The following is a 16,565-nucleotide window of genomic DNA, read 5'->3' as shown; positions in this document are numbered from 1 at the left end:
CACAGGCACAAGGGTTATTGAGGGGCTCTTACCCTGGACAAGATGTCACAGAGCTGACATGGAAATCACAAGCCATTGCTTCAGAGAGGGAGCTAAAATCTGCATCCCCTCCTCTACAGAAACTGTGAACAGGTTCTGTCTGCACAGCACAAGCAAGGCAACCTCCGAGGCCTCATTTCTCAAACCGAGGGCTGAGGAAGCACCGGGTCCAACAGCTCAGGCATGGGGAGCTATCACCAAGCAGGCTGGATGTGGTATCTTGAAGCTGGGAATTACTGGGTGAAGCTGGAATCGTGTGGGCTCCAGGCAGTCCCTCGCACTGTGTGTGCCCACGGCCAGCCCTCACTGAACACAGCAAAGCTGTCTGAGCTGACGTGCTCAGCACCGCCGTGTGTGCACAAAGGTGCGCTGTGTTTGTTCCAAAGGACACATCCAGCACTGCTGGTGTTCCCTCATCCAGCCCGACCCCCTCTCTGGTGAGCAGAGCAGGAACTCTGCCCAGGCTGCCAGGCTGCCGAGGGATGCAGCAGCTGCCTTTTCCTCCCCTCCCTGTTGAACACACGCTATTCAGGCAGCCACTTAAAATGGAACACGCACAGAAAAATCCCCAGAAAAAAACGTTCTGCTTAAATTCCCCATGATTGTTTCACTGGGCTGTGTGTCTGCAAGTATTTCACTGGTTAGAAGACTGAACTTTAAAGAGCATTTTATGGATTCCACCTTGAGGAAGGCAGCATGATTTATACACAGCTGAATAGTTAAGGATGAATATCTGTCCTTTCAAACTCTGCAATCAACAGAAAAGTCATCCCTCATATCACATTAGACCACTTCATTAAAAATGAGAGTTAGTGAAAGTAACAAATTTTGTGAGACTCAGTGGGATCTGACACCAAACTCTCCAGATTCAGGAGGCAGCCCGGAAACTGCTAAGATAATAAAGGTTAAACTAAGGAGAAGATGAAAGCAGACACACTGCTTGGAGGTGACAGTGATTGGTGCCCAGGCTGAATAGTCAGTGTAACTAATGAATCACACATTGATAACAACAGTCTGTACATGCACCAATGCAATATTGTGGCACTATTAAACCATCAGGATATTAATTACAACAGGATCTAAAAACTGCATTAGAAAACTTGTCTCATGCTTTTGGCTCTACAGAAAAACAAAATACAAGAGAGTTCCTGTCCTGAGGGGCTTCCAAACCAAGTAGATAAGAAACACGGTAAGAGAAAGCACAGATATAATACAGGTAAGCTGCAACTGTCTTGACAGTCAGGTTGGGGTTCTAGCTTGTGTTTTTAGGCTTTGCAGCACCTGAGCCTCTGGAGCTCCTTAATGATATAGATGCTATAGGGAGCTGATGTGTTCATTGGAAAGGATCAGTACAGTTTCATATAAATGTGAAAAAAAAACCCTAAAATTGCCCGTATGAATATTTTCAAAATGAAAAGTTTACATCTTTTTGTTGCAAGTGATACTTTATTTCAAAAATATTAAGCTAAAGCACCAGAATTAGAACAAGAAGCTTAAAATCTAAAATCATGTCAACATGCTGGAACACAGCTGATTTGGATTACAGTTAAGAATGGGAAAAAACCCGAATTTAGAAAAGTTGCTCTTGGATAAGAAAACAGTTATTTTACTAATTCAACTTTTGGAATATAATTTGGTACTCACTGTGCAAGGGCCACAACCTGTTCCCGGGTAGTAGTTAGTGGTAGAATTGTTTTGGAAGCATCATTAATGTAATCCATTAAAATGATGTCAGATGGCGGTAGCCAAAGTGAATTTTCTAGATTTATTTCTTCCTGGTCTTTAGATGTAATATCAGTAACTTCTTTTGCTTTTTCCTCTTCTGTTTTCCCCTTTCCTTTTCTTACATAGAAAAAAAATATACATTTATTTAGAACACTGTAATCTCTAAAGTTCAAATACAAATACAGTAGTTCTCCACCAGGACATTTACACAAATTGATTAGCGAGGGATGGAAAGTAGGAGAAATCTTTTAACAATGAATATCCAAAATGTATAAAGCTGTAGAGAACACTTGCGGAACATTCCCGCAGGAGATGGTTAGGAACCAAGTGTCACTATCTCTACATTAACAGTGTTGTAAATTGTCATTTTATTTTTGTCAGTGGCTCTGGTATGTCTTTCCCATATATGGGTTATCTAGGGGAGGAGACTCTTACCTACTACATACAGAGAGGAAAGATCTTTAGACAGTTATGGTTTGGTTCCAATGGATATGAACTAAAAATCATGACCTCCAGTGACTTTTTACTTGATAAAAATCTGGACTTCAAATAAAGGAACAAATGGTATCAAGAGCATGGCTGAAATCTTGAGAGGACATTCCAAGAGATAATCTCTGTACTTGCAAGTCCAGGTTCTTCAAGTGTTATGTAAGCTGCAACATGGCTTGTCAGAGGAAGATTTTACAAGAAGTGTGTGGTTTTGTTGACTTTTTTTCATTGCTCGTGCTTCATATTTCACTAATGCTTGGGATCTGAAAATGACTGTGATCCTGAACAGGCATCATAAGCACCCAGCAGAAGTATAAATGAAATGATTGTTCTACTTAGATTGAATATTGTGCATTTCACAAGTTGTGCAGCAACTATAAAATCAGTATCTTACCAGAGGTATCATTAAGGTCTATACAATCAGACACTTTAGGATTTTTCATTTGTGGGAACACATGAAACTAGTGTTTTTTAAGCATTATGTCTTTTTCAGTATAAATCCTGAATAATTCTACTGTGAAATATGACAAAATTTCTTTCCTTCATTTAACAGCTCTGTCTTATTTTTATAAATCTATAGTATTTCTGGTGTTCTTGGAAGGAAAGAGAAAAAAAAGAAATACAGAACCACTAGAGTAGATAGCTCCAGGACACACTATCAATATTGTATGCTCTTCAAATTATTCTTAAAATTTTTACAATGAAACAGAACTCTTAAGATGGAAGGCACTGGGCAAAGCAAAAGGGTGTACATCATTATAAGTAGTTGAATTCAAGCACTTTGTCTGCAGAATACTTTGCAAACTTTTCTTTAACCCATTGAGATTTACCATATTCTCAAAAAGCCCTTTTCATAGGTGTCATAAAGCACATTATTTTAGAGGGATAACCAATTAAGATTTAATCTTAAAATTACAGAAAATTTATCACCCTCTTAAATGAACTGATCTGATTATTAACTACACGTACACTTGAAAAACAACAGTTTTCTTTATCTAATTTGACTCTATCTAACTATAGCCAGGGAACCTTATAATGCTATATTAAACAGCCTCTTACTTATCCATTTATACACTTATACACTATGGTTAAAAATGCCCTGTTTAAAAAAAATGAATTATTCCAAACTCTCTGGTGTCTGACTTAGCAGGTCTTCAAAGGAACAACTTCTACAAATGCTATAATTCTTGTTTCTTGACCATTTTCTCTCTTTTCCCCCTTTATCCCTTCTCTCCTCCCAGTACTTTCTTTCCCTATAAAAAGTGCACCATTAAATTACAGTGCTATAGCAGGAGAATTTGTTCCTTATTCCTATCTACTCAAATGACTCTCAGATCACTCATTCTCCTCCTTCCCAGTTTTTAGGAAGAAAACACCTGAGAGGGATGGGTTAGAACAGTGATTTGCTTGGGGTTTTTGCTGCTGCTTATTTCTCTCAGGTATGTTCTGTTCCTTGGTGGAATAGCTGCTTTAAGGTTGTCTTCCACACCTGTCTCTACCTTACTCCTCAGCTGTTCAGTTCATCGTATCTATCTAATACTTCTCTCATAAGGAACTGTGGAGCTCTTGTTATTTTGTACAGCAATAAAATAACCAGTAAGCATTACAGTAGACTTCTACTCTCTTTTCTCCTGCCCACTTTTTTTTTGATCCCCATTTTTTTACCAGTGGGAATTGTGACGTCAGAAAAAAAAAATCACTGTCATTTCCCAAAGCTGTTTTCCTACTTGTGAGACTACTTGCTGTGAATGCAGAGGAATATTGCAAAGGAGAGATCATGGCACTTAATAGTTTCCAAGCTGTTTCTGAGTACTGTTGCAACTTCAGTACAGAAGTCCAAGGGGTCACCAGAGCGTCAGGGTGAGGAAGAAGGCAGCCAATACAATATCCTACCATCAAAAGACAGCCATGACACCTATTTTCTTTCCCATTTTACATAGCTTAATACCCTGATACTCTTTAGAAAAGGATTAAGTGAACATTGGGCAGTATTTACTTAAATGCTGTACTGGAATGTAGCATGGAATAAATACACATTTATTAGTCTACGTTAAATACAATGTTTTAGCCCAGTCAGTGTGTATATCAGATATGCAACTGTTTGATTAAAAGTGCTGCTGTCAATGCAAATACATGTCAAACTATCAACTAGCCACTTCCTCTACATCTAATTCAAACACTGCCAGCAGACAATTACAACTACCCTTTCTCTGAGCTTTCAGCTATGGTTTATATAAAGCAGTATCACTTTTTCAAAGCAATGGCTTTAAACAGTGTTCAGTATTACTTTGCAAAATAATGATGAACAGAAACATATGATCAAAGGAAACAATATGTAGAAAAAAGTCTAAGTGTGTTTGAGACTTGGAGTCAGCTACTGACCTTCAAGTAACTCCCATATATCTCACAAATTAATAATGATGTATGAATTATGGATTCAAAATGAATGACAATGGGGTTATAAATCATACAACTTGATCATGACATTCAAAAGCAATTATTTCATACTTGAAGAAAGAAGTCTTTATAACCCTGCAAGGTTTACTATGGGAAATTGAGCCAGGTATTTATTTCTTCCTAAAGAAAATTTTTTGCTCTTTGAAAGAGTTATGGTTGCTAACAGAGCAGTCATTTACTCCGTAATTGACATAAACTACATTTAAAAAGCAACTATCCAAATGTATCTTCATCTCACACTGTAATAAACAAACATCTTGTCAGAACAGGTCTCTCAGCTCCTGAGACTATGCAAAATGGCCTGTGGCTCGAGCGTGTTCTGAGATGAAGTAACCTGCCACTGGTGCAGAGCAAACACAGCTGGGGTTCCACATCTCCCCGTGCCTCTGCTCCCTTAGAGTAAACTGGCATATGTGTGGTGGGTCATGACCAGAGCATGAGGGGAACCAGGAGGACCTGCTCAGTGAGCAGAAGGTAGGACAGGCCTCATAAGACACCCAAGTTGCAATATCTACTCTCGTGCATCCTGAAACAGGAACCTTCCACAATGCAATTCATGGGATCTGTTTCAGGTATCTTCTATGAAATGACTGAAACTGAATTTCAGAAGTTCTTGCAGTCCAAATAACTAGTCAAATGGGAATGTCTGCCTTCTAAGTCAGTAACTTTTTGATAGACTAATCTCACAATTTGCATTCTGATTTAAGTCAGAACCTCAACCCTTCACAGTCAGTAGCTATTATCTGTCAACAATTTGCATGTCAGTTCTAAAAAAATTGACATAATTCAAATATATTCAAATATAATTCAAAGTATAATACCCTTAAACCTTCTTCTCTGCTGCTGCTTTTGCTAAGTGAACACCATTGTCCAGAAAACTCCTGCTTTTCCTCCACTGGAGATACCATTGAACTGTTAAGACCACAAAGCAGGTTTCAGATTTCTCTCGACTTTCTTACTGCAGATTTCATCTCTCAAGCACAGGTTCATACATACACAGAAATATATAAACAGCATAAGAAATCAGCCATTATCTCAGTCAATAAAATGCCTGTAGAGACAGTAGTGTATTATAGTTAATGGATGAGCTCCAAGCTAAATATTGGAAACACAGTACTTCAGCTCCTACAGCAGATGCACCATTTCTCCTTTTGTTCAACCCTGCAGCACTTAGCAGTTTATAATGTCCACCACTGACTAGAACTCACAGCCCTGAGCCATTACCAAGGCTCCCTATACCATAAAGAAAGGAAAATTAGGAAGTCAGGAATGGGACTCACAGAAACCAGCATAATAAATGGTCGGCTCACAAAGTTAGCTAACAGAAAAGCCAAGGAGAGTTGTAGGTTATCTCACATTCCTGTCAAGGACTAGAGACCATCCCATTAATGGCAAGGAGGCTCTAACTGGACTGGGTTTGGAATTCTGGACATTCCCCTGGAATTGGGCATGTACACTTGGCTTCTCCAAAAGGCACTGTTGTCATCATGACTGTGCTGCTGTTTTACAGGCAGGACAGTTGGGAGATCATGGCTTAGTTTTCTTCCACAGGAACAAACTACAGGTTAAGTATTTTATACTAGAGAAGGACTAGAAATTTAGTCTTGGCTCTCTGAGGTAAGTACCCCAACAGCTGAAGCAGAAAGCCCTGTTCATTACACCCCATTGTCAGCGATCAGCTACAACAAACCAAAGAGATACTGCTAAACCCCAAATATCTTGTGGTCAGCTGTCTGCTGAGGGACAGGCTCAAATCCTCTTTCTGTAAAAGAAGGAAATTAATTTTTCACTACAAGGGTAGAGGTTCCAGCCTATTTGGTATGAACAGACAGACTGCAGCACTGTACCTTGTGTATCATATGGATCAGGACAAGCCCTGCAAGAGCAAAGCATTTCTAGGCTAGTTGTCATCAAAATCAGGACAGTTCTGAGCACACCCTTCTAGTTCTGAGCACACACAGCTTCTAGTCATCTATGGAATTTCACTGGAAGAAATTTAATCTACAAATAAGGATGCATGTAGACAGTGTAGGAACATTTCATGGGTCTAAGTCCTAAACTGAGAAAGAACTTCTACTCTAATTTCCCTGTGTCTTGGTTGTCAAGTTGCAAAATAACAGCATTTCCCTGCCTCCCAGGGATAATGAGAGGAAAAAAGTAAATAAATATGAGCTGTTCAAATACAGCATGGGGAGGGAGGACAAATAACCACTAAGATAGACAAAAGAATGTTACTGCAAATAGGAGGTGAAAGCAAGACTCCGAAAACATACTTAACATTGTATTTAAGTGTTCAGAAACTGTCACTATTTTCAGTCAGAATTCTATTTTTAATGTTAGAGCAATAACAGAACATTGACAACCAGTAAATCTGAAAACCCTACCTTGCTTTTTCTTTACTACCTATTTTTGAAATAGGAGGTGGCGAATCTTGTGCCTTCTCTACTGCAAGACTGAAACAGAACAAGATTATTTTTGCACGTTATTTGCATGTGAAGCTATGAAAATGGAGTTCTGATTTTAAAGGACAGTAAATATATTGTGGAATGTAAGTGGAAGAAATAACCACTAATAAACCAGATATTGATTCAGGGATCAAAAATGAAGTATGGAATACCAAATTATGGACACAAAAGTAACTGGGGAGTAAGACTGCTGCCGAAGTGCAAGAGCAAGAAGCTGTATCAAAGCCAAAGAAAGAAAACCTGATAGTTAAAGACAACTCTAGGGATCAACAAAGAGCATGGAAGTATAATTTGTCATAGATATTCCCAGACATCTTTATGGTGTCATATACAAGCTTAAAAGGGAAGCTAATGATACTGTAAACCAAATATGTGATGTGTTGACAGAGAAGAAGGTTTTGGACTTGCAAAATATTGGTAGAGCAATCTTTGATCTGTGATACTGTTTACAGGAAATGGCTCCCAGTTAAACAAGCCCAATACCAACTTCCTGCATTCAAATCTAAGAAGATTTGTTAGGCTGGCTTCAACTTAAACGGAGAAGAAACGGACACAGGTTCTTTATCAAGCCTGAGGTCTTCATACTTGGCTTTGTCCTGCCTCTTGGGATGATGTGCTTAAACTTCCATGCATTTGTCTATCTCTCTAGACAGAGAAAAAAGTTATTTTCCAAATTCTTATTTTATAAAATACGAATCTTTTGCCTTCTAGGACATAAAGCACTGTACTGGCATTAAAATAGATGTGCCTATATATGTGTGTGTATATATGCATGCATGTATATATCTGTCTATCTATAAAATGAAGTTTATACTGGAAACAGGGAAAATTATTAAAAAGATGAGCTATTGCAATAAATGGTAGTAGATCTAACATGACTCACTCTTCTTGGGGTTTAGCATTAATGAAGATTATTGCCCGACGGTCAGTAAGCTCTTGCATGCTTAATTCTTCCAAAGATAAAAATTTTGCTCCAGGTTTTATCTACAAGAAAATTAGCATAAAATATAAGGTGTTTTGTTCAGTTAAAGATGAAGACAAAAAATGTATTTAAAAGAGTAATTTAAAATTCCTAATCTTAAACCAAAGACTCTGCAAGAACTTACAAAGCTATTAAAAATATGTGAATTTTTTTCTTCTTAATTTGCATTTTCTTCATCAATTTTTCTTAGAAAATGTTGTTTATAAATAATTTAACCTGTAGTTATTGTCATTAAGGCATTCCAAACAGTTCCAGAATACGTAAATGTTCCTGCCTCTGAAGGCTTTACAATACAGGATGGAATTTTCAAAGCAACCAAGTGCTTTAGGAGCAGGTATTTCACTGATTGTCAGTAAGACTGGTATTTCTAATTCATTTGGGTATTTTAAGAAGTCTTTCTCTGATTTAACCTGAACAAGTGATACTGGAGTCAGTCTTTATATACAAACACTTCTTTGTGAGAGAAAGGGTCATGACTCAGCTGAAAATAAGAACTCTTTACTTCTTTATGTAAAAATAAACAAACAAAACGTCCATAGGTCACTCAGTGTCAAGTTAGTATTAAGTACACTGCAGGGAAAGAAGACGTAAAGTTTAAGAAAGGATCTGGAAAGGAACTAGGTCTGCACAGCTCATATAGGATTGGGAAGAAAATCACAACTAAGGGGTAGCATGAAGATGGTGAGATTTCATCCATGAAGAAGGATAATCAAAAGAGATCTGTGTAACAGCTGTGAAAAACTTCAGGACATGAAAACAGAGTATTTTCTGTAGCCAGATTCTGTTTTTTTTCTAAATTAACAGGAAAATTTTACTCTTTCTAAATAAGAGCAGCTATTTAGAGTAGCTTACCTGACCGCAGTCATAGAATCCATTAGTAATGATATTACTTGATGATAAATATCCCAGCCGGCTGTACTTTTGGGAAAGATTGTTATCAAGTAGCTTTTCCAGAGCAGCTTCACTAAACTTATTTTTACGCTTTATTGACAGATTAATTTCTTCTAGGATGTCTAAAGCACTGATAAATAAAATACAAAAGCAAATAAGCACTGGTAAATAAAACACAGTGGCTAATTCATTGTTAAATACTAATTAACTGTTATACAGTTGAGAGTTAGTTTTCAGCATTACCAAGGCCAAGACAAATTCACTTCCAAGTCCAGCCCTGTGCCCCCTGGGCCAGCAAGGCCGTGCTGCACAGAATTTCTTCTCAAGGGGAGAAAAACGCCTTGCAATGCTCAAAACCAAAAGCAATTTCTTTAGGTAGTTAAATGCTACATAAAGAAACGTGGACACGATGCCACAGCCTTTTATCAGAAGGATATTCAGCACCACAGAGGACTTGAGGGAGAAAAAAGATGTAAAAGGAACAATGTTCAGAGCTGACCATATGACACAGTTCAGGCAAGCTCTCTCTCTCTCTCTCTCTCTCTCTCTCTCTCTCTCTCTCTCTCTCTCCAGCTGCAATGCAATTTTCAGATTCCAGTTGTGCATTATGTGATGTGTGAATCCTTCTGGCCTAGGACTGTTACTGTGCTTGGGGAAGGCACAGTTGGCAGATATTTGCTAAACACGAATGAGCAGAGAAACACAAGCAGTTGTCTCAGCACCACCAGAATGGCGGGATTTTTGCAGCATGGAGACAGAAACAAATAGCAATGTGAAGACATGGGAGGACAGGAATTAATTTCTTAAGCTGTTTCTGGTGCTGAAACCCACATACTGATAACTTCTGACCTGAAAAACTTAGGAAAAGCTCACTAAGAAGATAAAGGAAACTGAATCAGGAGAACATAGCATACTGCAGTTTTAGAACTGTTTACAAATGAAAAAAAACCACAGGAAAAATGATGATATATTTTTGTGTAAATATTCAAATTTATGTGTGTGGTTTTATGCACACATGCAGACACTCTTCACATCTCAAGGAATAAATTTTATATATACACACACATATTTTATATATATATATATAATGATCTCCATGTTTAGACTGCCCATTTCTCTCTGTGAACTACACAGGGAGCCTCAGCTGCAGACATTTACAAGGTAGACTTCGAAGGTACGTCAGATGAATTCCAGAGAACAAGTTTTTCAGGCAAGGCAAATGACAGCCTTCTCTTACAGAAGCGAGCAATGGGAGAAGATAGTGGAAGAGCAGTTCAGGCTATTTGTCTACAGCATATTGCAGATAAGCAGCAAATAATACAGGGAAGAATTTTAAAGGGGAAAATGAATAAAGAAAGGCTAATGTGTTCAGCAGTGTCTAAACCAGAAGACATTACAGGCACAATGGCACATTACCCTCATTTAGAGGAGAGACAAACTAAAACTGGACAAATACAGTTGCACCAAAAATTCTGTGAAGAGCCAAAACCCAAAAAAAAAAAAATTCAAACAGAAATGGAAAGACTACCAACAGAATAGAAAAAGGGACAAACCCAAAAGATGCACAGGTAAAGTGAGACACAACTGTTCAGGGACTGAAACAAATGTTTCATATGCTGTGAGTCAGAGAGGAAAACGTAGGCCTATTACTCAATGTGGGAAGAAAACTCATAACAGATGGCACAGAAAAATGTCTGATGATGCCTTTTTTGCTTCAGTTTTCATAAAAAGGTTTCAGGCTGATGCCTGGCAGTCATATTAACAAGGAGGTAGAAACAGTAGTCTTAACATGTCTAGAGTAAGTTTGAGGAGACAAAGTTAGCAGTCCCTGAGGACACTTACCTCATACCACTCTACGAATTTGCAAAAGCGACATTGTAACTATTTATAATTGTATTTGAAAATTCTAGATGCCTGGAGAGTGGAGAAGGGCAAAGATACTATCTAGATTTGAAAAACTAAGAACAAGGAAATTATAATAGATATCATGCTACCAAATTTCAGTGTCCAAAGAAAACCATATCAAATTATTAAACAATCAGTTTGCAAACAACAACAGATGAGAAATAGCCATTATGTATTTGTCAAGAATAAGTCATGTAAAGTGAATGTAATCCTTGCTGTGATAGGGTGCCTTGATGTATAGCTAGAAAAAGTAGATGTGAGATATGAGTTGACTTTGAGATATGTTTTGACTTTAATAAGTCTTTTCACATATTCCTACTTGAATACTCGTGAGCAAATCAAGGAAATATGATCTATATAAAAAACCCATGAAGTAGTGCCTGACTAGTTGAAAAACTATGCTTAATGTATTATTATCAATAATATCCTGTCAAACTGGAAGGACACATTACAATTAGAGTCCTACTTTGATACTGTAACAAAGAAGGGATTAAACAAGAACAGTGCCATATGCAAGATAAAGAAAATAATTACTGAGCTTTATTTGATGGTCGTATGACCTCATCTGACATACCTCATCCAGGGTGGGGGATGACACTTCAAAATGGTATAAATAAAGAAGAAAAATTCAGAGATGTGTGACAAAATGATACAAGATTTCAAAATAAAATGAGTTTAATATTTTTATTTTGTCATGAAAAAGAAACTGAGAGAAGAACATGGAAAATGAGAAAATTCAGTAAGTTAAATTGCTATAAAAAATGGTTATTCGATCCCATTGCAAATAAGACAACATGTAGTTGGATTGATTTGCTATAAGGGATATTTAAAACTCAGAAACCCCTTCTAATTGTAAGGATACTCCAGCACTGGAACAGGTTACCTCAGAAAGTTGTGAAACCCCATCAGAATCAGTATTTACACCAAACAAGCCAAAACACGTCAGTGTACCTTACTCAGTCTTACAGCAGATAGATGGATAACATCACCTTTGAGGTCCCATCGTGATCTAAACTTTTGAGAGTCTCACTTTGCAGAATTCCCTCATAGAGGGATTTTAAGTATCCCTGCAGTTATCAGAGAAGTGCCCAGCAGAGGGAGCAGGGCAATTACATATATTTTAATTTAACAGTAACTAAAAGTCACCCTGTCTGAGGAATCCTGTGTCATAATTCTTATAACCTAAACTAGCTTTTGTAATTCAGATATTAATATATGGAACTGGGAGCTTCTAAGAAGGAATAAAATAGAGTCACTTTTACATGACACTTCAGCACACCTGCAGTTAACCAGAGATTGTAAATCAAATCTAGCCTGTGCATAATAAGTACAATTTACTGTATATTAAACTTAGTCTGAAACCTTTATTTCAGTTTGAAATGTATGGGGCACTGTAGTTCCTAATTTTGACTGATATAAGCAATCTTCAATCTAAAGCCTAATTCAGTCACAGAAACAATAAATGCTTTATAATTCCAGACAGTTCTCTCAACAGGCTTATATTTTGTCTGAAAACCTCTGTTCCTAAAAATCAATACCATTTCATCTGTAACATCTGTGGTGCAAAAGTAGTTTCTGCTTACCAAAAAGCTTTGTTATTCTGCTATAAATACATAAAGATTGACTTAAATTGAGTTTTCACATCAAAAATTTCCTATTTCCACTCACCCTAGCCTGCACAGTTCAACAGCGGTTGGTTCATCACTTGCACAGACCGTAACAGCCCAACAGGCATTTCTTCGGACTTCTTCATTCTTAGAATGCAGCAGTTCAACGAGTGGTCCCAGTCCACCTGCATTTCTTAACTATGAAAAAGTGAGGACATTGCCACTTACCTCTTTCATCTATCCGAGCAAGAACAGCCTGTGAAATTTGCCTTCCAAAACATTCAAGCCTCGTAGACAACCTGTGCTGGGCTGGTAGAAAGGTCATTTGTGGGGAATCTGTGTTCCCTTGAGCTCTGCATAGGCTGGAGCTGAAGTGAGCTTCAGAGTAGTACAACACAGACATCCCTCCTGGCTCTGCCTTACTCTTCAGTTATTAGGCTGCGGTGTGGAACCTGAAGAGACTATGCAACCCAAAACTGCCACAGAGAGTTCCACAGCTTTTTCTGTGTTCTGTTGCCTCCCAGCAACTAATTTACATCACAATACATTTGAATCTGTATTGCATGTGTGACAATCTTATTAACGTCCTATTCTCCTGTGTGCTACAGTATCTTTCCTATACATGCTGGAGGAAATATTGCTCATTTGGATTTTCGAAGAGAAAGACATTTTAAGGACACTGAAAGAGGTAGATTAATTATCTGTGCCCCTTATTCATGTCCTAATTAGCAAACTTGACCCATGAGAAAACCCCATCTTATGATTTATGAATGCACATAGCATCATTCTTATTTATAAAAATACTATGACCAATTCATAAACAGCAAAGAGTTCAACTTGCTGGATGTCACGGATCAAGGGATTAATTATATTTTGAGTTTTGTCTGAATTACATTTAGTCCATGCACATCCAATATTTCATTAAGCAAGGTCAGAAATTGCCATTCAGGCCTTGAAAGTGGGCAACAGAACACTGAGGGAGAGTAAAGAGGACTGAACTTCTCATGTTCAAAGTTCAGCCGAAAGAAACCTTTAATGCTCCTTAACATGGGGATCAAGATACAGCCCTGATTAAAGCTCATGGAAGCCAATGAAAAGCTGCAAAGCATTAATCTGGGGCAAGCAAACACAGTAGTGAAAATACAAATTAAAGAAAGCCCTTTCCAAAATCTCATGAAAAACAGAGCTAAACTCGGTAGAACAAGCCTATGACAAAGATAAAAAAATCTAGAAAGCTCAAAACTTCTAGAACAGACACAAAAGATTCCAGGTTAATTTAACTCCGACCTCAGAATCTAGAAATGTTATCAATAATCACAACCTCAAAGAGTAGTTTTACCTCAGTTCTTGCAACAGCATCACAACCAAAGGCAGCCACAGCGAACGCTGCTTTGCTCTGCACTTGGCTGTTGGTGGAGTGCAGTGGTTCCACAAGGGCACTCATGATACCGTGGCTCTGGATGCTGACACGGGATGACTCTTGCATGGCCAGATTTGTCAGCACTGTAACAGCACTGGCAATGGCTCCATCTCTCTGAGCACTCAAGGTATTCACTAATGGCTCAATTCCTTCAGCCTCAGCAACAGCACTAGCAAAAGAAAGGAGGGGGAAAATACTTGTTATTTTAGGGCCATCTTTCCTTCTTAGTGTGCTGTATTTACCAATTAAATTCGTATTATGTTTCAAGATTTAATTATGTATATATATGTGTGTGTGTGTGATTTATATATGACTCATGGTGTGAAGTTCAAGAGACACAACCTAAGCAGACAAACGAAGTCACAAACTTCTGGATTCTTTAAGTTACTACAGGATTCTTTCTGAGGTGTTGAACAAATCAGTTAAATCCTGCATCTTCTTAAAGATGTGTGATTTTTGTATTTTAGTTCCAGGCAAATGTTTCTGCAGACATTTATCACTTCTTGCCATAAGCATTCTAGCACTACTTCTAATGAGGATTATAGTGCATGGAATGTCACATTTTTCTTTGTTCTGTCTCTGTAAATTTTTATTATCAAGTACCTAGGTAATATAAACGTAGTCGACCAAGTTTCTGTCCTTCTTAGTGCAGTTCAGTGCAATGTAGGAATTACTGAGCTGGCTTTATATGAGTTAGACAGCAGGATAATAGCAGAGTCACCAGAACAGAGCTCAGGGCTGGCTATGACTGTGATTCCACATTAACTAGTCTATCAACAGCAGATCCATGTTCCCTCTGTTCCCATGCATCCATGGTTGAAGGGTGCTGCCTCTCAGCAGAGCTGAGACGAACGTTTGTGTGGCCAAGTTCTAAGCTAGGCACGCAAAACTAACCATTTCCAAATAAAATTGGTGAGTTTGTTGGGATTTTTTTTCTAAGGATCATTTCACAGATTTAGGTTAGAAAACATCCAAGGAAAAAAAACATAGTTGAAGAAGCACTACTAAGGAAATAGCAACTTTGGGCACAACACAGCAGAAGGTGCAGGGAGCTGCACTATTAGAGGATATATAATTTTACTTTGGGCTCATCTGTTAAACAAAAGTTGGCAATGGGAATGTGCAGATGGCAATTTGAATTTTCCCTGCAACTGCTTTTTATACCCTCTTTTAGTACATTTTACCTACATCAAAAACATAAAAAGCTCTTCAACGGAGGAGTGTACACTTCTTATAAATTTTGCTACATTTCTGTGAACACATTAAATAAAAAGAGAAATCTGCATGTAAACATCTTTTATTGTAACAGCCTCTTACCAAAATCTGACTAACCTTTTGATAAGTTTCACAGTTACAAAATAAACACAAGCTTAGAAGTATCACATATAAAAGAAACCATTATACTATCAAAGACTGCCGGGGCATTGATGAAAACTAAAAACCATCAGGAATGCTGATAGTCACACTCCTATGCAAACAGGACAGAAAGCAGAATACATGCCAGCCTGTGCTATGTAATCCCATTACATGGGCAACATAATGTAGATCTTACTGTGAACTCATGTTAGTGCAAATATTTCCAGATTGTCACAGAGGGGGATGCAGGTGCTCCTGAGCATACCTGGAATGAATCAGCAGAGGCTAATGGGGTTTGTCACTCTGATCTCTGCCTCAGGTACAAGGCCATGGCAGCTCACAAATAGTGCTGGTGCATGGATCTAAGGAAGGCTGGCAGGCAGTAATTCCCACTTTGGAAAACCAGGGAAAAGGCAGCAATCCAGGGACTGAAGGTGAGCGGGCTTATTAGCTTGGGTGTGCGTTAAGATATAGAGTTAGTTTGGTCTTGGCTAATGAATCCGTCTGGAGCACCAGTAACTTTAATGCAAGCACTTCAGTCTCTGTTCAGAAGTGAGCCCCATGTTTTCAGATGTCCCACACTGCACTCCTCTGACTGTCTTCAAGTAGCTGGATTTCCTTTACCTTCCTTCCTTGACCAGATGAAGAAGATGTAAAAATGTTTTGTTTGGTGGGTTGCTTTTTTGTTGTTGTTGATTCGGTTTGGGTTTTTTACTTAGGTAAGGCCACTGTATTTCTAGGTTCTTTGGTTAATACTGACTGTCTTCTCTTTGCCATGAAATTTTATCCAAATTTCCAGCTTCAGGACTTTTGTAGCTCTATCCAGGCTGCTGTATGTGAAAAAATCCTGGACATGTTGATTGCACATGTAAGAATCAGCTATCCACCACATGTATCGCAGGTTTGCTGGAAAACATCACATTCACAGCACATGTAACAATGTCACAATGTACCAGCTGGCAAAGTGTGAGAGACACTCACATACATGCACATGGCCATACACAGTAAGGCATGTCCATAAAGTATCAGATTTACAGCATTACACAGTACATACACACATATCTTATGCAGGAAGGAAAAACCCCAAAAAACAAAACCAAACAGTTTCTCCTTTACGATGGATACAAAGAAATTCCAGGATTTATGAGACAGATTAACTACTCATGAAATGCATCACTGCATCTCACAGGTGTAGTATATCCAATACTTCTGCAGTAAGTACAGGACTT

General features: G+C 38.2%; 1 protein-coding gene across 4 annotated transcripts in view; it reads right to left on the bottom strand.

The window, feature by feature from the left end:
- ARMC3 (armadillo repeat containing 3) overlaps positions 1-16,565 on the bottom strand; it is a 61,673-nt gene that overhangs the window by 3,291 nt on the left and 41,817 nt on the right. For all 4 annotated transcript variants that reach the window (XM_017817242.1, XM_017817241.1, XM_017817243.1 and 1 more), the window contains 6 exons: positions 13,900-14,149; positions 12,622-12,758; positions 9,010-9,178; positions 8,059-8,159; positions 7,095-7,163; positions 1,684-1,881 (listed from right to left, as the gene is read on the bottom strand). In XM_017817242.1, coding sequence (XP_017672731.1) covers positions 1,684-1,881; positions 7,095-7,163; positions 8,059-8,159; positions 9,010-9,178; positions 12,622-12,758; positions 13,900-14,149 — 924 coding nt within the window. The remainder of the gene's footprint in view (positions 1-1,683; positions 1,882-7,094; positions 7,164-8,058; positions 8,160-9,009; positions 9,179-12,621; positions 12,759-13,899; positions 14,150-16,565) is intronic.

Source organism: Lepidothrix coronata, unplaced genomic scaffold, assembly GCF_001604755.1.
Source record: "Lepidothrix coronata isolate B3197 unplaced genomic scaffold, Lepidothrix_coronata-1.0 Scaffold59, whole genome shotgun sequence".
In the NCBI taxonomy this organism is placed as follows: Eukaryota; Metazoa; Chordata; class Aves; order Passeriformes; family Pipridae; genus Lepidothrix; species Lepidothrix coronata.
This window is presented reverse-complemented; position numbering and strand designations above follow the sequence as displayed.